The sequence below is a fragment of the Mycteria americana genome, chromosome 2 (assembly GCF_035582795.1).
Source record: "Mycteria americana isolate JAX WOST 10 ecotype Jacksonville Zoo and Gardens chromosome 2, USCA_MyAme_1.0, whole genome shotgun sequence".
Classification (NCBI taxonomy): Eukaryota; Metazoa; Chordata; class Aves; order Ciconiiformes; family Ciconiidae; genus Mycteria; species Mycteria americana.
Window position 1 is genome coordinate 129105534 of NC_134366.1, and position 23200 is coordinate 129128733.

Below are 23200 nucleotides of genomic sequence, written 5' to 3' on the forward strand. Positions count from 1 at the left end.
TATTTTAAGGACTAAATGCTTGCAAAATGTTATTTTTCAAAACAGAACTATTTTTGCTCTAAAGGAAAAACATCTGAAACCACGATAATTTCATGGCTTTTTTTGTCTGTCTCTGAATCAAAAATAGTCAGGCTGATCCAATCTAGAGGCTAAATGGTCTTCATGCCAATTTTTCATTTGGTGTGGCTACAAGTTATAAAGAGTACATCCTGTTGAAAATGGATAGATCTGAAGGGAATTAAGCACCAAATTGCCATGGACTTCGCAAGGCTATGCCTGTGCTGAAGGTAGTGATGATGTCTCTAGTGAGCTTGTAATAATGTACAAGACTAAACATGGAAAAGAAGCTTGTTCACTGTTCTCCCAGTCTTAGAAACTTAAAAAGGGAATTGTGGTTGCAGTCGTGAGATTTTAATTAGGATCCTTTAGATTTGGCTCATCTCAGCATAATCTGAGATTCTTAGTCAGTGCTCCAGAGGCAGGCTTTTAACCTTTGAAGATCCAACAGGTTAGTAACAGGCACCCTTGCCACTTTAAGATATCCAATAAGAACCTTATAACAAAAAAATGGTAAGATGCTTAGTTTTGTCTTTTGTACTGATCCAGCTCGGTGAAGTGTATGTTTTTTCTTTTAAACCATGACAGTACAAGAGCTGCAGCTCCAGATGGGGCTGTATGTGGCTATGCCAGTATGACAGCGCTTCCTTCTAGCATAGCTTATCCTCATAAATTTATACTGGAACAGTGCTTTCAGTAGCGTTTTGTAGCACTTCCAGCAGGCCTTGGTATTCCTAGGAGAAGGAGGAATAGGAGGTTGTGGGGAGGCAGGAGAAGGAGGTAAAGGAGGGCTTCGGAACAGCACATGTATTCCTTCAGCACGTAGTGTGGCAGTGCCGTCCTCCCATTCGCACCAGGGAGAAATCTGTCTCTACTACATATACTGATTTCAAATGGAAAGACAGTGGTACAAACCCCTGTGTGTAAACGAGTCCTACATCTCCATTCTTTGTGCTTTATTCTTCTTGCTCAACCACATATTTTAATTGTAAAAAACCTTTCTTCTGTTGTTTCTCTCTCTGTTGTTTTGGCATTGCTGCAAGCTTCAAATTGCCTCTCAGATGTGCTGGTTTTTTGTGTGCGCACTCCTTTACCGGTAGCAAAGACATTTGTATAGAACTTGAGGCTTTGCTGTAAGTGGGTTACACAATCATATGATTTCTAAAGCAGGATGGAGTAAGTAAGTTCTTTATTTTTTATTGACCATTATGAATTTGGAATATATTCTTGTTTGAGTGGTTGGATTAATGTAAAAAGCAAATACAAGATTGGGAAGTATCTTGTGTTCCTTTGGTTGCCAATCTGGGGTCTGGAAGAAATTTTCTTGCACTAGATGTTGGCTGCATTTTAAGTTTTCCTTGTAGTTCTGAGCAGGGATCAGGTGGGTCAAATACCACAGATCTCCTGCTCTTTGTTCCAGAAACAGAATTCATATTGTTACTGTTTAGGTTGTGGTGATGTCCAAAACATACTGGATGCTTTCCAAACTGGAAGAAGGAAGTCATACCTGCTTGGAGAGTGCAATTGCTCCAGACGACAGAGATTGAGAAAGTGTCCAGGAATAGTAGTGCTGTACAGAAAGGCTGGTCATGGTCAGCATGATAACCGGCAGTCTAAGTTGCAAGATGTTGAAATAACTGGTGCCAGTATTTACCGAAGGAGAGCTTTAAGAATGTGTTGGACAAACATCTTTCAGGTGTGGTTTGGGTATAGCCTGTGCTGCTGTGGAAGAGGAAACCTCTAAGTCCTTCCAGCTCTCCATGGCACTCTCCTGTGCAAAGCTTTCGAGCTGCAAATGCATCTGTCAGCTTGGGATGCTGTGCTTACCCACTGAAGTGTTAATTTTTTGGTCTGCTAATCCCGTTTTATAGAGTTACAATGATATGTGTGGTCAAGGAGATCAAGGCCAGGCTGGGCATTTTAATCAGATTTTTTTTCCTGTTTTCTGGTTTTAGGCAGTGTAATGTGATTCTTGGTTTTGGAAATTTCGGGTTTCAGCAGTGGGAGGTTTATGCAGAGGAATATGAGCATTAATAAACCAGATTTATTCATTCAGTAGAATAATTAATAAACTAATCTAGTAAACTAGATTTATTAGTTAATAAAACAACTTAATTGGGAGATATAAGGGAAAGTAGGCTTTTTGTGTAAAATTTATATCTAATAGACACATTCTGTACAGGCACTAAGGCAAGTTATATTCATCCATTTATTTTTTTTGTTTTGTTTTTAATATTTAAGCATAAATCAGTTCAAGAGGGAAATTTCCCAATATAGCTGTTCATCAAGCACATGGGTTGGTCCAGATGGAGTCAGATATTCTAATCAAACCTTCAATCAAGGTAAGGGGAGCTAAGTGATTGATACCTGGGAACAAATTGGATTTATGTAACTTGAGGTGATATCCAAGTATATTTACTCATAACGCAGGTTTTCTTCAAAGTAATGTAGTGCTCCCTTTTGAGGGATATATCAGAACTAAATTCCATATTTGAGCCAAATATGCTGGGAAGTTCCTGAGTTATTAGCTCTGAAAAGAACAGGGAAAGAGCCCTGCTGAAGTAGTACGGTTGCCTTTCTTTGGCTTGAATGGCTGCAGTTTCTCCTTGTTTAGATCCAGATTAACATCACACAGACCAGACTGGAAAGAACAAATGTTCCTTGTTTTCCTGAAAGTGCCCCAGATGCTGAAGCTGTCATGTAAACTCCAACTAACTGATCTATGTACTTTGCTGATTTTTTTATCAGGCTTAGGCAAATGAGAACTACTACAAGCTGTATTTTTGTAAAGGATCATTTTAATGTTTTGTATCTCTCCACATCTCTTCCTCTGTGTTGCAGCTGCTGCGCTTCTAGTTGAAAATGGGAAGCAAGGGATCACATATCTTTTTAAACGTGGGACTCATGAAGAATTTGGATACGCATCCCTCTGCACTGCTTTGGCATTTTATTTCATCCTCAGCTGTTGGACAGCAGGTTCTGCTGTTGCCAGTGGCCTGGTTATTCCTATGCTGTAAGCTTCACCCATCTTGGTTTGAGCTTCCTGTACAAAAGGCCTGTGTTGAGTAGCAACAATCTGAATTGTAAGCTGAAAGCTTGGCAATAGCAAAGCTATAATTGCTTGGAGGAGGTTATATAGGTGGAACAGGATGGTTTGCTTGGAAAGAGATGCTAAAATTGTGGAAAAGAATGAAGAAAAATCATCTGAGAATAGCTGTGGAAGGACCATAGCCAAAACTGTACACTTTCCAAGTGTAGATCATTTGAATCCTTTGGGGAGCCAGAGAGAGTCTCGGCTGCTGGCTCCATCTCTGTAACTGTAGAAATACGTGTTCAGATCCAGACTTTTCATCTGTTTCTTATGCACATAATAGCCTGAATCTTAATCTTGGACATCAACACTCTAGACTTTGGAGAAAACTGCAGTTAGGTCTTTTGTTGTACTTTTTAGAAAGCTGTGGTAGACTAGAGCAAAGTTCTTACAGTAATGTTGAGAGGTTTAATGTTCACCAAGCAAGGAGTCATAGCTGGAGAGTGGATATCCAGCATAATGCAATTCAAATACCAAAAAAATTCTAAAAAGAAATAGTTGTGTGTATACAACCATCTGCCTTTGCCCTGCCCCTGAGTATTCGCCTCCTACCCTCCCCAAACTGTTGTCTAAATCAATTTTTAATATGCAGTGTTTGCTGAAACATGGCGTACTTGGCTGAATAGATATAGATAGTCAAGTCTGTCAGCCAGCACCTGTTTTTTCTGACCCGATAACCTGATTTTTATAACCATTTTAGAACTACTAGAACTGCATCCATCAATAAAATGAATCAATTGAATGAATAAATGGGGAAAAGTTGTGTAATGGTGCAAGATGATGCTCCCCAAATCAGATAATACATATCAAATATATGGCTATTGTATAAATAATAATAATAATTCATCATTTCTGGAAGGTGAATGTCTGTACAAATCCATTGGCTGATGTTTGAATCTGTATATTTAATTCCTTGCATATGGAATGAAATGCTGTGTATCACGCCAGCAATTACATGCCCAGCTGTGCTAAATTTTGTTTTTGCTCTTCAGTGTAGCATATGGTTGGTTTGGGGACTCCTGGGTTCTCTTCACAGCTTCATTCCTGGTTAGCTTTGGGCAGGTCATTAATACCTATTACTCCATTTTGCCCATTTGTTGTATGGCTGTAATATTTTACTTGCCAGGTTTATGGGGCACAGGTAGACTTAATTTTAAGAAATTATATAAGGCTGGAGCTCTAGAAGTGCAGGCTTTTTATCTGAAATACCCCAGTGTGTATATCTGTGAATTATACTTTTGACTATGTTCCTGTAAGGTTCATTCTCATTTGGCTTTGAAGGACATTAAGACAGACATGCTGATAGTCCTTTTTCTTCAAAGTATAGTAAATCTGGCGGTTCATGCTAGTGATTGGCACTAAGTAAATGCTCATACTAAGGAAGGATGCTAGAGCTTTTCTTGGGAAAGGAGTCACTACAGAAGTTGACAAAATTAATCTGGGATCAGCAGAATATTAGAAGCATTTCTAGAAAACACTATCATTGGCAAGAGGATTGCTCTTTTTCTTCTTTCATACAGGTACACAGGAGCTTTGTATGGCAGGATAATCGGTTTGATCCTTGTTTCCATCTTTGGTGTTCAAACTAATGAATACGGAGCATGGATTGATCCAGGCCTCTTTGCTGCCATTGGAGCTGCCTCCTTTTTCAGTGGTGTGTCAAGACTAACCATCTCCCTCACCGTGATAATGGTAAGTACGTTAAGTTTTCAGGTATTTGTGTGGCCAAGGTTGAGCTGAGCTTTTGCTGCTCCAGCTAAATGAACCACAGGTAGTATCCCATGCACATTGAACCACAGAGAAATAAATTATTGGCCTGCTATTTCTAGCTTGCCTGAAGAGGTTTTTTTTTTCTTTCTGGGACCTTTTTCTTGTGAAGTGTAAGTTTGGAAATAACACTTTGACTGAGAAATCTATCTGTTTTCCTATTTTTTAAATTTTTGGGGGTTACAGAAACAGTAATGGCATCAGTGATTTACAAACAAGAAAACAGAATATACTGTCTTCTGTTTCTTCTGGATTACGAAAAATAGTAGGTCACACTGCTTGGCTTCTGTGGGGGCTGAGGGCCTTGTGCAATGCACCTTTTTATGTTGGGGCTGAATATGGCCTTCCGGATGGAGTAAGTGAAGGATTTGCAGTAGTATAGGCAAGTGATGCAATGGGAAGCCTCCAGGTCTCTCTGGTAAATTTATGCCTTATAGATTTCAAAATTTTGAGATTCACTTGGAACACATTTCGTATTTCTGTTTCCTGCCCCCCTCCTTTTATAACAGAACATTCTGAGCCTGCGCTGCAATACTTTCCAGGCAAACCTCTGAAAGCGAAAGGATTTGCAAATAATACTCTTACAAATAGAGAGGATGTTCTTTGCCCTCCCGGGTTGCAACACCTGGGAACAGTGAGTTGTAAGGCGCAGCTGAAATTCAGCTTAGTCAACAGAGAAGTGATGTTGAGGTCACAAGGGGGAAGCTTTCACCCTTCCACGGCAGGACGTTCAAGTCCTATGAGTGTTACTGTGTGTGGAAATTTCACCCATGACTAAACCTCGTCTTGGCTGTCCAGCTGGCTCTGCCCGAAAGGATCTCATTAAAATCTTTGCAGATGTCAGAATTCACCCAGAGTGACCAAGCCAGGATTTTCCCTCCTCGTACGCTGTTGCACAGTGTTTGATAAAGTAGCTGTTTATCGGCACTTGCTCCAAATTGGGTTCATTTTAGTCATAGGTTGTGTAAATTTTTTAGGAAGCATTTTTTTGATGTTTTAGCTTGAAAGGTGTTGTATGTGCATAAAAACTTCTCTATTGTGAAATAATAATTAAATTGATTATGGAAACACTCCTCCTTCAGTGTCCTCTTGGTACTTTAGCACTTACTTATCCATTAAGTACAAATGCACTCTGGTATTTTTGCTTCTGTTATTGCTGTTATGCATCTTTTGGAAGTTACTGTATGATTTGTTGGCCAGCTACTAAGTCTGTAAGACTTGAAAGGGGGAAAGTTGGTGCCTGAACACTAGGTGTAAGTTTTTTGAGAGCCCCCAATTACCACTAACCGTAAGGTCTTTTCCAAAGTAGGCCCGAATTGCCTTGCAATGGCTCAATACATTTTAATTTAAGTATCATTTGTAAACCATTACTTTATGGTCTTGATGCAGATATAAGTCCTTAGTGGCAAAAGCAGTTGATTGGCATCTTCCTTAGCTTTGTGCTCATGAGGCTGTGCTTCATCGCAGGGAAGTGAGAGGTGATTATGTGCCAGAACACTTGCTGGTCTTGGATGACAGAACTGCGTTTCATTCGGCTCCAGTAGAGAGAAAAAGCCTACATTTTATTTGCTTCAATTTCTCCCTGCCGTCCCCATTACCTGCACTTGTTCTTTTTTTTCCAAGTGCCTCTGTGAGCTTGCATGTACGGCATATGCAAAACAATAGCTGGAAACTGTGAAGAGAACTGTAGGAAACTCCGTTGAAAAGGCACTAGAAAAATGAGGATTGCATTGCAATGTGTTCTGAATTCCCCTAGGTGTCATGTTATAACTCTTCTGTGCCTCTCTGCAGAGGCAGATTGTGTTTCAATTCATGTTCATCCAAGATAAATAGCTGCGTTGCTTGAGGAAATATTAATTTTTGAGGAGAAAAAAAGGTCTTGGACATTACAATGCAAAAACATAATTAAAAGGTTGTGCCCTCAAACCATAAAATGCACATATTTTTCCTATATTGTTTGATAGGTTCAAAAAGAATTGAGAATGTTTGCTTTGGCTTTTCACACAGCCTTTCATTTGGAAACAGTTATGAATGTGGGACTTGTAGCGAACAGGTTTGTAAGATGCTTTTCTTTTTTTTTTCTCATGGCAGACCCCACAGGCATCTGCCCACCTCTTCTTTCTTGGCTGCCTCTCTCTACCCCCCATGCTGACACTTGACCCTCGTCCTCAGCTCTTTGCGGCAAACGGTAGATGTGGTGACATTTTCCTTGGCAAGCACAAGGACCAGCCTTATGACTTGCCTTCCCACAGCCTTCTGTCTCCCACGTCTTTTCAAGAGTCATGTGTCCTGAGCTTGCTGGCCCCAGGGTGCTCTAGATGTGGGAAGAGGAATAGCATCTTCCTACAGTGTGTTTTGTCTCTGGGTCATTCTGTATTTTTATCGTTCCTTTTGTATTTTTACCTCTCTATAACACTGCCTTGCGAGGGTGAAAAGGAAAGGTGGCACTGGCCCAGCCTAGGATTAGTGCTCTTGTCCAGTGCTGGTGATGCCCCTGTGTGCAAGCTGAGAGAAGCTTGATTTACACCGATTTGGATCCTTTGTCCCCTGAGTTGTCTTTCTTTCTATTACACAGGGCGGGAAATAGCCCTGACTCTCTCTCCCCTTTCTTGCCTGTTCTGTTCAAACAGAGTTAAAGCAGCATATCAGTTTACTGGCCTAATTTATTTCTCCAAGAAATCTCTTCTGATGGATATGGGGAATGCAATTAATTCTGAAAAGGTTAAGACTCAAACCCCTCCTCTGAGTGTGAAACGCTGGAATATCGGGCTTTTGACAGATGTAGACTAAAGGAGAAAATAAGAGTATTCCTTAGGATTTGGAAGGGAGAATGCAATGTCATTATATAAACCAAAGGGGGATCTCTGTAGGGGATTAAATCGCCTAAGGTCTGTCCTTGAGTCTCTTGCTAATGGTGGGTGTGCCTGCTGTGAATGAGTGCCTTGTGCTAATGGGCATGATGTTGGTACTGAAATAAAATGACCATCTGATGAAGGTTCAGAGCATTATGAAAAGTTGCTTGTTGATGTCTGTCTGAGTCTGCAATACGGCAGAAATAACAAGCTGTATGTAAAATCATCTGGTTCATAAGACAGTATTGAAGGCTCAGCGATGAGGTTTGTTTGTGCTGTCTGCTCTCTGATGCCTACACCAAGACAGGCACACTGGCAGAGCACTGTATATAATAAACTACACTGCTGTAAGTGACCACTGTCCTATAGTTAGGAAATTTGGTATATTTGTTATACACATTCCATTAAGAAATGAAAATGAACATTTATTTTTTGCATAATTTGGATACCTCAGTTGTAATATATACTTCTGACATGCTTCACAGCCGTGTTACAGGTCATCTTGAATAAGTGCAATAAAATAACCGTATCAGCAGGTAGTAACAGTTAAACCCTAACCTCTCCCCTCTCTGTATTTCTTCAGTACTTCTAATTTAGGCAAAATGTGCTTACCTCAAATTATAGGCAGGATGTATTGTTGCATATTCCGTGGCTACCCTTCTCACTTCTGCTGAGAGAGCGACTCTCAAGAAGCTTTCCTTTCACAAGAAATTTAAGCAGAGCATCAGCTGTGGGCACTTACCATAGATATGACAGACACATCTTGTTTTACAGATGTGATGTGAGACTACAGTACAACTACCCAATCCAACTAACTAGAGGGAGGTTATAAGAAGAGCAGAATGGTGATATAAGATGTTAGAAAAATAAGCACAAGACTTCTAAAATACACGTAAAATCTGCCTGGTATCCAGTGCAAGTTTTTCACAAGAGAGCTGTGTTGCTCAGTGGTTGTAGCATGCAAGATGTTGCGTTTTGAACCATTTGCAGTAACGATGATGCAAGCAGGAAGCATGGCTTTGAAAATGCTAAACCAAATATAAATTCTGAATCTTTCCTTGTTGAGTGGAGGTATCAGATAATATCGCATACCTGGTGCTTGAAGACCAAACAGTGAAAACAAACCTGGCTGCTCATGGCATTGCTTGTCTGTGTTGCTGCCAAGGAGACCATCAGGGGGCCAGGAATTCTCATTGATTTAAATCAAATTTCTCCTGAGTGAGGCCTGATCTAATGGATGACAGCTCTATTCTACAGGTGAAGATGAATAAACTGTACATTAACTGGGCAACAAAATTGTGATATATATTGTGCTTGGATTAAATGTAAATGTAAATGGGTGTAAATTCTAGGATTTCTTCTTGCTTGAAGGGATGCCAGAAAAAGTCTGTATAGCTGTGTCTTTCAACATGCTGGGAGTAGTTGGATTGTGTTATTTTCCACTTCAGCTTCCTCCTCTGTGGTGATAGAGAGCCACGGACTGGATTGCCAGCAGTCGTGGTTGGGTCTTGGTTGGTACCCGGATATACCTTGTAGCATTTCTGTGAATTTACCCTGCTCACCTCTGCAAATTATTAATACTGTGTTCTTTTGAGTGATTTTTGGGGAGTATATAATTAACTTACATGCTGCTTTTCTTTTTTTTTTTTTCTTTTTTCTTTTTTTTTTGGGGGGGGAGGGGGAAGATCTTAAAAAGTTTAGAAGCAGAGAGAGTGTTTTAGTAGAAACGCTGGGCTGCCCGGTGAACTGCTTTTCCTGTGATGTTTTGCACATCTGTCAGAACGTGAACGGCGTTTCCTCAGTTTTCAGTTCCAACCTGCCTGCTGCCCCCCGGTACCTGTCGCTGTTTTACTTGGCTGCTAGCGGGGCACGGTCTCCCTGAGAAGGGAAGGAGGATGGCTCTAGTGGTGCATGTGCTCCTTGTCGTGCGAAACAGCAGAGTCCATTTGCCTTGGGCAGCCTCCACCTCCATTTGGGTGGGGGCTGTTCCTGCCACCTGGGCCTCCTGCTTTCCCCTCTTCCCTTCTGCTCCTTGAGCTGGAAAGTAAGGATGGAAGCAGCTCATGGTAGGAACTGGTTGTCTTATTTGGCCATTCTCCGGGGTTTGTCCCACTCTGGATTATGAATGCCTGGGACTGTTGTGTAGGCAATGAGGAGAGCCTGCAAAGGGAGCTGGATGTTACTCAAAGAGGTGCTCCTGCAGAGCTGGCAGGACTTAGAGGTGCAAAGGGTCCTCAGTGCAAACTGTGCCTTATGTGAGACTTGTTCATGTACTTGCAGTCTTCTTGGATCTTGCTCTAGTAAGAGAAGGGAACAATAAAAATACCCTTTAAACAGCTGGCTTGAAAACACCAACTACAGTGCAGGTGCCTTTCTGTAATGCATAGTTTCCATCTAGTTTGTCTTACTTTTTTTCGGTAAATTATTAAATGCACAAAATGAGTGCTGGCACAAAGCTGGGCTTGTGTACCAGTGCCCCTATGTTCTTCGCAAATGGAGGAGCAGCTGAGCCCAAAGCGACGGGCTTCAAGATCAGTGGCACTGTTGTGCTGTGGGCTTCAGAAAATGGAGGCTATTGGATTTTGGTCCATGACAGCTCTTCAGGGCAGGTCTTATGGCATGAGTAACTACAGGAAGCAGGATATTTTGCAAGATGTCAAATTAAATTATTTAATTGGTCCTTCTGGTCTTAAAAGAAACCAGTCTTGTTTTTGGCACCTAAAATGTGGTGTAACATCTGACTAGTTGAAGAGAAAGGAGTTTTCTTCCAAACTTGTAATGCCATCCAAAGTGCGATCCTTTCCTTGATAAGGATCATAGTTTGCTGAGGTGTGAGAGAAAACTTCTCTGAGTGCCGAGTATGCTTTTGGCATACCAGCAAGCAGGAGAACAGGCTGATTTGAAATACATGAATTTCTCGTTCATGTGAAAAATCTTATGGTCAAATAACTTCAATATGATCTTATGGTCAAATACAGCAAAATGTTCTTCAGTGCTAGCAAAATGTTCTTCAGTGCTAGCTTTGTGGTGGGAGTGACTATAAACATGGAAGTCTGCAATAGCTTGTTTTTTCAGCACCACCCTGGTTAGAATGATTTCAAAAAATTCCCTTCTACTCTATTTTTGACTGAAAATGAAGCCTTCAGATTTGTTTTTACAAAAACCTTGGACACATCATCAAAAAGCTGAACATCTGAAAAACAGAAATAAAGAAATAAAATTTAAAATGTCTTGCTATAAGCTTTATTGTTTCACGTTAGCATTTTTTCTGTAAGGAATGAAATATTTCCCATGAAACACCAAAGAGACTTCCTTGGTATGTTCGAGGAAGGAGGGGGCAATGCATGGTGCATCGTGGGAGACGTAGTTTAATCTGAGAGGCCAAACCAAATCCAAGCTTAAAATTCTCAAGAGATGCCAAAATAGCTTTCCAAATGAAAGCTTTTTGGGTTTTAACCTAAAAAATACTGCTCTATAGGGATGATAAACAATTTGTCAAGTCACTGGAACATTCCATAAAAAATGGATGCTTTTAGGGAAAAACAAAAGAAAACCCTTTTTCTTTCTGGATGGTGGCCTTGTGAACCCGGCCCAAGAAAGTCAGAACAAGTCCCCTCTGATTCATTCATTCATCATCTGTAAAGAAGAACTGCAACTATGGGACAGTTGGTTAGTTTGTAGGTAATTCACAAATTAGAAGAGAATCCAGCTTTATCTCTAATATAGCTGTTTCAGCTTTGGCACCAGGTTTGTATCAGTAAAATAAACAGACATGACTGAATTGTACATGGATTCAATTGGCATTGAACTTTTAGAAAGTTCAGTTGTGCATCTGAAATATTGAAATTGAGACTGCATCTCTGTTTTAAATACACACATTGGAAATGAAGTTGTAATGCGAGAAGATAACATTTTTATATAGTCATTTTTCTGGCTCTAGCTTTCAGTAGCTTTAAAGGTATTTTATAAATAAAGCTATCTAGTGTATTACAACATACAATTGTACATTTGGGACATGTAATACAAACCTTAATGAAAGTTCATGAGAATTTAATGTGCAGAAGTTATTTTTAATTCACAGTATCTTATCTGTTTTTAATTTTTTTCAAATTACAAAATGCAATTGGGCTGTCTTATGTACTAATTCTTTGCCAAATTTAATTTGTTTCCAAATTAAAGACAGTTTTCAGTCACATTGTCATGAAAAGCATCTGAAACCATTAAGTTTTGTTATATTTTTAACTTTAAAACCTTCAGAATGTTGCCAATAGTGTTTTTTCCAAATTTTGAGAAAATGATTTATCTCTGGGACAAAAGCTACCACAATAAGCCTATCTCTTTTTTTTTCCAGCCTGAGGGGTTTATCGTCATCTTGACTTAAAAACCCCATGTAACTGGGTGCTCTAATGAATGGGGGCTCGGGGCCAGAAATCCCTGTTTGATTATTGGACCCAGCTGAAACAGGAGCAAGTGGTTGCACAACCCAGCAGCTGCTGGGCTGAACACGGTCTGTCGGTGGGAAGGAGGTTCCTACTGTAGATCCTGAGAGAGGCAAATCCCTAAGGAGGAGCATGCCCTCCCTGCTGCTCGGGATGGGCAGAACAAAGTGTTTTGTTGTCGCAGTTTCAACGTTTTCCCTGGTTTTTTGGAAGAGGAATAAGACTGGGTCCAGGACACACATGGTGGTGGTAGTGAACGCTGGTGAACGGTGCGCTGCGGTCGTGAGCAAGACTGAATGGAGGTGGGCACCGAGGAGAAGCTGTGAAAGCATGTGGAAAAGTAAAACCACTGCATAAAAGACGAGTATAAATGGTAGCCAATGGGACCTGTCCTAATGACGGCTCCTCTCTCATTTTGAAATATGAGCGTGATGATGGAAAAACTCTTGAGAGCCTGATGGCTGTGTCTCAGAGAAGCTGGCAGAACCAGACCTGAGTTGCTTTCCTGCATCTCTTAAAAAAAAACAACCAACAATGCCCCAGACTGGCAGCGGCCACCCTGGTTGTTGTCCACTGGTCAGTTATGCAGCAGCAGCAGACTTCTGCAGTTGCTGGTGCAACTTGTGAAACGTCAGTGCCTGGCTTTAGAAAGGACAAAGTTGCACAGCTGTGGAGAGAGCTGGAGTGGAGTTGTCTGGTGCTTCAGATCATATAGCATGAAGGCTGACCTGAGGTTACTCTGGTCATACCGCTCCCATCTCACGCTCTACCTCAGCCTGAGCCGTGTTCAAAGATAAGAGAATTTATTTAGAAGGCTTGAGTCATACTTTTCCCTTTCTCCTCCTTGTTTAGCAGACTGTATGCAATACTTGGGAGGGAACAGACAAAGACAAGGGAAAGAACTGACTGTAAAAAATGAATACATCCTCCCGGCGCACTTTGGCAGCACAGACCTTGGGAGATCTCTGATCGTGCCTTCCTCTGACTTGCTCAAGATGGACGGGTGTGAAAGGGACATTGGGCTCCTGGGGCAAACATAGCCCAGTGCTCTGGACAGAAAATGATAAGAAGCACACAGCTGCCTGTCGGGTGAGCCGTTCCTGTGTGAGAAAGTAGTAGAGGCTCATGAAAGGTCATGTCAGCATCTGTCGTGCTACGTTGGTGAAGATGAGAGAAGATTTTGACCCTTGCTTTAGAATGTGTACGCATGTACGTGCTCTGGACCAGGGAGCATTTTTTACACTGCTGGTTAATAAGGCACGTCCTATGGAGTCCTTACCAGCAGGGCAGGAAGGCGTATGTGCCTGCTCAACAGTCAGGTTCAAATTCTTCTCTCCTTAGATGCTTAAAAATAGTTCGGTACAGTTACTCCAGCAGGGTTACTCAATACTGAATTTAGCTTTGGCCGGGATTCTCTGCACGGCCACAGTCTTCATTTTAACTCCCCAGGAGAGAATGCCACATGCTTGATTTTCCACCTGATTTTGGTGGGGAAAGGAAAATCTTTTGCAGAAGCTGGGACAAATGTGTAGTATTCAATATTTTTCACATCATGTTTCCTTCAAAGCAGGCAGAGGAAGTGCTTAATTATTTGGAAACTCATTTGGCAGGTTCTTCCCAGTGCTAGGCTGTTTAATGCATCAGCCTGTCACACTTAAATACTTTAGGGCTCACTTAACGTTTTTGATTACACCTGAGATTGTTCACAGAAGTTGTTTTGACAGGGCCTAATTTTCTGTTACTAAGCTGCCTGATTTTTTTCTAATGAGGAGTTTAAACCCTAGTCAAAACAATTTTTCAAAATCTCCAGGCCTACAGTTATTCCTAACAGGGTAAGCGTTCGCTCTGCTCACCGTGCCTGTCAGGAGGAGCCCGGTGTGTTTGAATGGTATATTTAATGTTATTTCGGAACCTGATTGCAAGTGGTGTCACCTTTTTACAAAGAAGGGGAGATGCAGAGTAGTGTTGTACTGATCGTAGTCTTATTCAAATTAATCCCAAAATAATTGGGGTAACAATGCATAATCAGCAAACTGTTAAATACATTAAGTCCTACTATTTTCTGTTGAATTTGCTCCAACTAGGGGAAGAGCACTGTGTGTTTTTTGGCAGTAGCTTGTCTGGAAAATGAAATAAGTGAAATTGTACTCTCATGGAGAAGGGGATGGGGGACAGTTTCAAGACCTCGGATTTCGTAATGCACTTCTTTGAGAAACTGGAGGCTCAGTGAATGAATACCTATGCTCATTTTGAGAACAACAAGCTTTTGTAAGTTTTCTGTTCTGATATTTAAGGTCTAATTTCCTACTGAATTTAAAGCTGAAATGAAGTTTGCAGCCTGTGGCGTAGAGCGTTTATCAAATAGGCTCAGTAAATCCACTGTCCAGTCTGCAGCTGTCTGTAGTCGCGGGGCTCTTTCTTCTCCAGCCTTTTATAGACTCAGGAGCTGGGGCCATAAGAATTGTGGCATTCTGGAGATGTTGGTTTTAGCATCACTCAAATATGACAGAGATTCATTGCAGTTGTCTATCTTATTTAAAAAAAACGCTCGTGAATCATAATTTAAAAAAATTCTGTGATACTGTGGGTTAAAAAAGTACAAGGTTGCTTAGCTGGGTTAGTATACAGTACAATGCTTGTTTTGAACAGATTTAATAGGTGAGCCTGCTGAATGTTTAGGCATATTCAGCAACACACATACACAATGCTACTATTTTTATTAATAGAAGGTTCACTTGACACAACACGCACCAGTGTTACCTTCCTGAGACACAAATTTAGACAGCTTTGAAACCTGCTTTCAGGGTTTGGTGTCTGCTATGTATAGAGCCAGATTACAAAAAAATCACTGATAGATACCTTTCCAGGGGATCTTGGCAAGAGTCACTGCTATCACCTATACTGTTTCCAGTATCACTTGCATCCATTGCCACAACCTGTCAAAACAGGTGTATTTATAGGCCTTGAGGGACTGAAACAAGAAATCAAACATTTGCATAGCATCTTCCATCCAAGTTCCCAAGGTCTGAGGCTCAAAGGTTTTTCATATGTTTCCGGGGATTACTTAGCTGTGCTGGGTATTTCTATGTTCTCTTTAGCAATCTCCTGCTGCTGTACTAGGTCTTGGAATTAGAAAAAAAAGTCCTCTCTTCTAACAAGGAAATCATCAACAAAATGCTGGTTGGCTTCAGAAAAACTCACACAAATATTTAAATCCACATCAGAGAAAACTGGGATGAGATTTCACTCAACGTTATGAATTAAGGTAAATTAAGAAGCAGTGCACGAGTGCGATTAATTAGAACTACTTTGCTTAAAGAGAAAAAGTACGCGCCCTGTGCTAAGATATTTTTTCATGCTCTGTCTTGGCAGTAATTAAGCTCTAGGGTGCTAGAGGCTGCCTGCTCCTCGTAATGGCCTGGAATAGTTAATGGGGTTGAGTTCTGGAAGAGGAAGAATCCCACTAATTGTGCAATCCTCCTGCACTGGGGTTTGGCAGGACGTCCTCACAGTGAACCTACGCTGGGTGTGCCGCCCTTTGTAGAGCGTGATGCACAGCTTTGTGTGCCTGAGGCTGCAAGAATAGTCATTTTCAGCACTGTGAGGGAACTTGAATGCATAACTTTTTGGGGCTAGCATGACAATCGTGTCTTTTTAGGAGATTTATGTTTACTGTATTGCAGCATCCCACTCTTCCAAAAATTTCCAGCAGTGATGGTGATGAGTGATAAGGAGGTCCAGTAAAGCGAGTTGAGTTAATGGATGTAGTCCTAGGACAATAAAGGATTTCTTTAAAGGTGAAGTGCACAGGAAAGGAGTATTTTTCACTTAGTTTTAAAGAGAGAGATTAATGGAAGTTCAGGGAGGGAGTATTCAGCTGGATCGATATGTGAAGAAGGTGCCTCTTTTGGCATAATCCCAGATGAAAATAGCAGACCATGATAACGGCATTTCAATTCATAGTTTGTCACGACATTATTAAGTGGGAAGTAAAGTGACTCAAGTGTTCAACGCGCAGGTTGCTAAGGGCCAGCAGATCATAATCCAGAGATTAAAGAAATTGAAATGCAGATCTGCATTGTTTATGAAATGGCTGTGACAATACGAATAACTTAATCCTGGGAGACATTATTTCCGTAAACTCCTGTTCTCAAGAAAGCTGCATGAACAGCTTTTACTGCTGTGAATAGGGAATTGTTCTCTCCTTCCCTTCTTTATGTCAAGCGATCAGCTTGCAACCTTGTTGGTATTTGCTCCAGGAAAAAAATGATCAAAAGTTTTCTGCTGGCTACAAGCCCTCCACCCTTTGGAAATGTTCTGTTGACCGTGAATAATATTTTCTTGGTGTCTTTAATCAATAGTAGCAAAAATTTCAAATGAGAGAAGTTCTGGTTGTATGTGAGAGAAATGAAAAGTGCTTTCCTGGGGGAGTGTGTACTCTTCCACAAAATCTGGTGGCATGGAGACCGGGAAACTGTGCCCAGAGCTGGTGTTTTGTGCCAGCTGCAGCTTCAACTCCAAAACCATTGGATTTGGCTGGTAGTACCAAGACTTCATGTCCCTTCCCATCCACCCCCCTTTTAAACTCGCTCTCAGACGTATTGTACCTTTGTCCAGCAGCTGCTTGGTTTTTCCCAAATTTTTTCCAAATTCCAGGCCTTCCAGTTAAGTGTGTATAACCTTGTGAAGAATGACAAAAGTATTTCTTTTGGAGAGTTTGCTTCTACCGAGGATGATGATCTTGATATCATGGGAAGGAAGAGGATTTTTGTCTTTGTTTGTTCAGTTTGCCAGGCAGCTCTTCTATTTGAACAAATCTTGAAAAATGAATTTGACTACAAAATAAATCTTTTTTTTTTTCCTTTTTGATAGTCCCTCTCTTCTGCGTTTGTCATTGTAGGCTTCAAGTAGCAAGAGAGCTCTCTTGCTAAGTGGGTTTTCAGTAGAAGAAAGAAAATTGATTTGCACTATGTAGCCGGCTGATGATCTTTTCTTTCACATTATTGGAAGTATCAAGGGTTCAGGGAATAATCACTGTATCAGCAGCCTTGTGTCTAACGAGGTTGTTTGGACCCTGTTCTCTGAGCTGGAGTAAAACCTTTGAAACATGTTAACCACAATTTGATTGAAAAGTGGGGGAGGGTTTTTAACAGGGAGCTTTAAGTAAACTGCATCTTTTTGAATTTCCTGGGCAGCTGCCTTTCTCCCTTTGATGTACCGTGCCTGGTGATGCTGTTAATGAAATGCATAATTATGTGTTATATAATAAAACAGAGCTAACGTGAAGGTGCCTAATAGATTATAATGATGTGGAGGCCTGAGAAACTCAGGACCATGGGGGTTGTTGAAAAGTGCCTCCGGTGACAAAGAAGATATTTAAAGAGGTTTGAATAACTGTGCTAATAAATTAATTGTGGTCTGTGTGCATGTGTGTGTAAACGACATTTTTCAAGATTTTGTATATAGAGAGAATATTGAAAAAAATAGGTGCAATTTACTAGGCTGCTGATGTATGAAGTGTCAGCACCGAGTGCTTCCAGCACCTATTAGCACTGCTGGCTTTGCATAGACGGGTGCCCTAGGCAAAGACATTTTTGGCACAGCCTGCCGCACCCGTAGGATCAAAAGGAAAAAAAAAAATCTGGCAATACGCACACAGAGTAAATTGCGTCCTAAAGAGCAGCCCCTAAAATGCAGGCTTGGAATGAATATCAATAAATGAAACATCGCGTTTAATGGCCGAAGAGTTGTAGGTGTTTGGTGGCTGCCCCCAACTTCCCCCCTTCCTTTCTCTGCTTTTGTCACCTTTATTTTATCTCTCCCTCTGTAATACTCTGTATAATTTGTTCCTTTCTTAGATTCTTTAGGAACTGTTTTGAACAGACAGGTATTTTTAAAGGGGAGGCTGCATAACCTTCCAGCCCTGGACCACCTGGGCTCCTAATGGTGCTGGGCTGTGGCTGGGCTTGCTTGGCTGCTGTTCTGGGCTTACAAGGGCCTGTCTGCTGGGAGAATTAGTATGCAGGGAGCTCCAGTGTGAATTTACAGCCTGCTAGTTACTTGGCACTAATTCCCTGGGTGGATGCTTCTAGTACCTACTACGAGCGCTTTTGTGCAGGTTAGCTTTAAGAGTGCTTTCGTAGGAGTTAGGTGGGCTCCTTTTTGAAGGTGAAGTATGTTGTTTTTCACTTCCCAAGCACCAAGGGTACCCAAATGGGCAGTTAGTGCGGAGTAGCTAATACGCAGTAAATTCACACCCAAGCTCACCGAGCGCTAACTTCCTCATGCAGCCAAGTCCCGAGGCTCTGCACTTCGTCTCATTCAGCAGGGAGCAGATGGCCCTTCTCTAAACAGGGAATACTAATAAAGCTTTATGAAGAGCACATATATGTGTGCGTGTAGGTTTGTGTGTGTCCATATGCTTATATAAGATGACTTGAATCTATCACAGTTCTTGGATTAACTTGTGCTTCCTTGATTTTTATCAAGATACCCTAAGGAGAACTCTGCTGCTGCATTGCCATTGTCCTTGTCATTAATGGACTGAGGTTTTAGCTACAGGTTTTGGGCAGGTTTTGATGAATTCTTCCTTCTTCTTCGGCGCTAAGAGTGGCATACTTTTTCTTTTTCTTATACGAGTGACTGCATCTTTTGTGTGTGAATCTTTCTTTGTTGTGATTCCCTTCCCCAGCATTTCTTATTTGATCTCTGGAGTTTATTCTTGTATTTGATATGCTTTTATAGCTAATAAATGTTCTCCCACAACTTGAGAACCCCCAGTAGGAAGGAAATAAGGTTTTCTCTAGCTCTCCAAATACTTGGATGTGAAATCAAGTCAATTTTTTGATAAAACTTTTGCTTTAGGCTAGGCTTCATAAATAACTTGATCTATACTTAGTGTACAGCTTCACCCTACCTTAAGGTCACATAATGGGTTCAATTTTCATGCAAAGTTTTCCTGAAATTTTATAAATGATTTTATCTGTTTTTCATGCTTCAAATAGATCATTGATTTCTAATTCATCTGCAGATTTCCTTTGTGTTTTTGCTCTAGTATTGCCTATTTCCAAGAAAATTTCATATCACAAAAATTGCCTCTCCAGTTTCCATCTGGAATGAGAGCTCAGGACAACTCTATTAGCTCTATTTTGGCCAAAGTTTAAATTTACTTACATACAAAAGATATTGCTCAAAATGCTTTTAACATGTCTTTCTTTAATGACCTCAGCCATACTAACCTGCCAAAGATAAACAGCATTTCTGCTCGGCAGGCGTTAACTCTTGGAGGAAGCGAAGTCCGACGCTGAACCCAGAGGCATTTGCTCTGAGCATTCAATGCGCTGTTGTAGAGCGGAGCCACCCCCACCCCACCCCAGATCCCAGCACTCAGGAGGGCTGCAGGGCTGGGGAAAATCAGCACAAGCCTCAGGGTTTCTCAATAGCAGATGTAAAATGCTGCTGAATGTTTGCGACAATAAAGGATGAGGTCCGGGGCCAGGCCAGCCTGCCTGTTCCTGCTAGAGAATGGGAGGGTAGGAGGAAGGGATAAAATGGGATGAAAAACAAGGAGGGGAGCCTGGAAAGCCAGGCTCTGGTTCTTGCTGGGTTTTGCTGTTCTGGAGATATTCTGTATAGTTTAAAGCAATCACTTGAGAGTGTTTTTTAGAGTTTGAGTTTCAAGAGTTTTTAAATTTAGAGTTTTAGAGTGCTTTTATAGCTTTTCAGAGTGTTTTTATATTATTTTTTAATGCTGGTTTTATTCCAGAAGAGTTCCCCATAGCAAGATACTTAAAAAAAAACCTTAAAAGGAATCCACAATAAAGGAGTCTCCATCTGTGTGAATGAGTTGCAGCAGATATGATGAAGCAATTCTTTAAAATCCCACAGTTGCTGTTTTCCTTTCAACTGACGTGTTCCTGGTGTTTTAAAATAAAACAGTTGAATACTAGGTTTAAAGAGACATTCAAAGAATGCTGTGGTGTTATTAGAAATCCCTGGCTATGTCCAAGCAGAAAGGACAATTGCGTGACCCGGTCATACGTGGCTGACCGTGCCATATGAGTCCCTTGTTGGGATATACTGCAAGTCATCCTGGATGTTATCTTTCCAAACCCAGAACAGAGACAGAAGGAGGGTGGAAGTATAAGCCTGGATAAATTTGCTACAGCTTATCAGAGAGAAATATGTTTATTGGCATTCTTTGAATGTAGATTCTTGGAGTACTTAACAATCTCTAGCTAATGAGGTCTATTAAACGGCAACGTGCTGCAATTCACTTTGTCTGAATTGGAGAGAAGTTTCTGGGCAAAAGCCTCTTAGTGTTATGAGGAAAGTTTGCATATTTAATCCCAGGATAATTGCTAATGAATGTCCCTTTTTAATAGGATGCAATGGTAGGGGAAATAGTGGGAAGTGAAAGGAGATAGCAGTTTTTACTGGAAAGTCTGATTAAGGTAGTGTAAAGAGAATATTTCTGTGCAGTCGTTTTCACCATGAAAAATATTTGACTTTATTGTGAGTTGGGCATAAACAGTATTAAGTGCATTCACATTACTCCTTACTTTGTGTACGAGGATTCACTGTGAATCCTTTATTCAAAGGCAGTGGTATTGGTGTGCTTTAAGTCACTGCCACCACAGCTGTTAGACATTTGCAGTAGCAGGTCAAGTGAACGCAGTCTACCCTTGTGCTGCAGTGAGCTGACAGTACTGTTATGGTGGCTGTGTCCAGCCGCGGAGGCAAAACCACCTAGCTGGAGGGGAATAAAGTATTAAAACATGCTACATACTTTGCCACTCATCTGACCATACCCTCACTACATAGGGAGAAAGTGCAAGTATACTTAGGAAAGATGTTTTAGGTGAGATACCATAGTTTGTGTATATGTTTCTCTACAACCAGCGCTGCAGTGCCACATTCATAGATTTGTGATCACGGGGACACGAGTTCCTGCACCATGCTTTGTTCTGCTGAACATTGTTCAGCATGGTAACTGTGTGATGTTCCTGCTGCTTGATCTCCTGAGCTGGACTTCTGTTGAAAGCTTCTTGTTCCCTTTTCTGGCATCCTTCAAGACAATGTTTGTACTTGTTCTGTCAGGAAGCAGCAGTATGGGAAAACCATTTTATATCTCCTGAGCTCAGCAAGAAAGAAAAAATATTTGGATTTGTTTGCATTTTTTAATATTTGTCACAATGCCAAGCTATTTTAAGCAATCTGGCTACTCCATCTCTACTGACCCTCCTCTCATACTTCAAAATTATCACAAGCCACCTGAAATATGGGAATCAGATGTGAGTTTTAATGTAAGTGCAGTGCTTCAAGCTGATAGGAAGGGGAGGGGGAGCTGTCACTGCATCAGCCAAGACTCTGGTGGAAGTGTTGATTGATTACCTATCCCTGGGAAAGGAGGGGGAGTGCCCTTCCACTTTTAGCAGACTGAATTGCTTCCTGTTCCCTCGTGAAAGAAGTAGGTAGTCCTGTGCAACCATTGCCATCGTCTCCAGGTATATGAAAGAAATGGAAAGTCCTTTGTTCTGTTTTCTCCTTAGGTAGAGATCACAAATGATGTCCAGTCCTTGTTACTGATAATGCTGGCTGTCATGGTGGCCAAGATGGTTGGTGACTTGTTCAACGCATCCCTGTACAGTTCCTTCCTGAAGCTGAAATGCATTCCCTACTTGGATGTGGAACCTTTTGTTCGTCACAGGAGAAAATGGTGAGGTCTCTTATGTTGCTGATCTGTAAGTTTCCTGTGTTATGGTCTGCATGGAGGCTGTGTGGGTTCTCTGAGACCTGGAGCTTGGAGGGACAAAGGAGTAAAAGGAGACCCTGATCCCTAACAATGTCCCCACAGTGTGATGTGCTGTACAAATAGAACAAAAGAGACTCCCTTTCTCTTCAAGTTTAAGGTAGGATCTGAATTACCACTGTCACCAGAGTCCTGCGAGCAGTAAGTGCTCTATAATGCCCAGTTAGATGCTGTTTATTAGTGGTCCAGTTGGTCCAATGGAGAATCTAGTGGAGTTCACAGACAGTTGTGACTCTGTTTCTTGTGAGCAGATGCCATACAGCAGAGGAACAACAACGGAGTATGTAGAGTCCCTTATGGTGGAGTTTGCCTTACCCGACTTCTGGATGACTAGCCTGGGCTTCCTGTGTGTTTGGTACCATAAGATGTACATTTTCAGGCAGCGATTCCTGCCATCCAAGGATAGCAATTTAAGGCAGGTGGGATGAATTGTCTTCTGGAAGTGCCTCCACTGACCATAGACTAAATTAATAGCTTGGAAAAAGGTTATGGTTTTTATTTTTTAACTTATGTTAATCCAACCTGTCCTGTGTATCTTCCAGTGTGTGAACCAGTATCCAAAACTTCAGTCTGTTCATGGGCATTTATAACCAGTAATAAGAACCATTTTCTCTCCTAAATGTAGGTGCTGGGTCTACATTTATCTATAGGTAGTGAGAACACTCTACTATTGTCTTCTATAAAATAATTAGCAGAAATGCTGGTTCTTTAAGATATTCTCTAGGAATGAATTAGGTAATGTGGTGAAGAAGTAGAAGGAAAAATGAATCCATTTATTTACCATGGAAAGACTTTTTGTTTTCCTTAAGGCATATTTGGGTAGTATATATCCACAACCAAAGCTATTTGCAGGACACTTTAGCTGTCATTTCTCCCACTACTACTGGACAATCTCTTAGTTTCAAAAGACCCTTTAGAAGAATAAAATATTGGTGACTCATTCTGCCTACACTTTATAACTTTCTTCCAAATGTAGCCATATCTGAAAGTTTTTAGCAGGCACATTGAATGCTGGGTATAATCTAACTGTATTTGACATGAGAGGAAAAAGAGCCAGCAATGTGGTAGGAGGAAATAAAAACAATCTGTGACATTATGGATGACTTCTATATGTACCATGGCAGATAAAACAGAGGGGAAGAAGTCATAAAGTTTCCCATGGTATTCCAGTTAGATGACAAGT

The 23200-nt window shown here is 41.1% G+C and overlaps 1 protein-coding gene across 13 annotated transcripts in view; it reads left to right on the top strand.

Annotated features, from left to right (window-relative positions):
* LOC142406125 (chloride channel protein D-like) overlaps positions 1-23200 on the top strand; it is a 95560-nt gene that overhangs the window by 13093 nt on the left and 59267 nt on the right. For 11 of the 13 annotated variants that reach the window (XR_012774447.1, XM_075494622.1, XM_075494628.1 and 8 more), the window contains 4 exons: positions 2299-2399; positions 2899-3070; positions 4669-4840; positions 21758-21924. Coding sequence is in view for 12 of the 13 variants with exons in the window: in XM_075494622.1 (XP_075350737.1) it covers positions 2299-2399; positions 2899-3070; positions 4669-4840; positions 21758-21924 (612 nt within the window). In the remaining variant the exon portion in view is untranslated. The remainder of the gene's footprint in view (positions 1-2298; positions 2400-2898; positions 3071-4668; positions 4841-21757; positions 21925-23200) is intronic. The other 2 variants (XM_075494624.1, XM_075494630.1) reach the window with 1 other exon arrangement.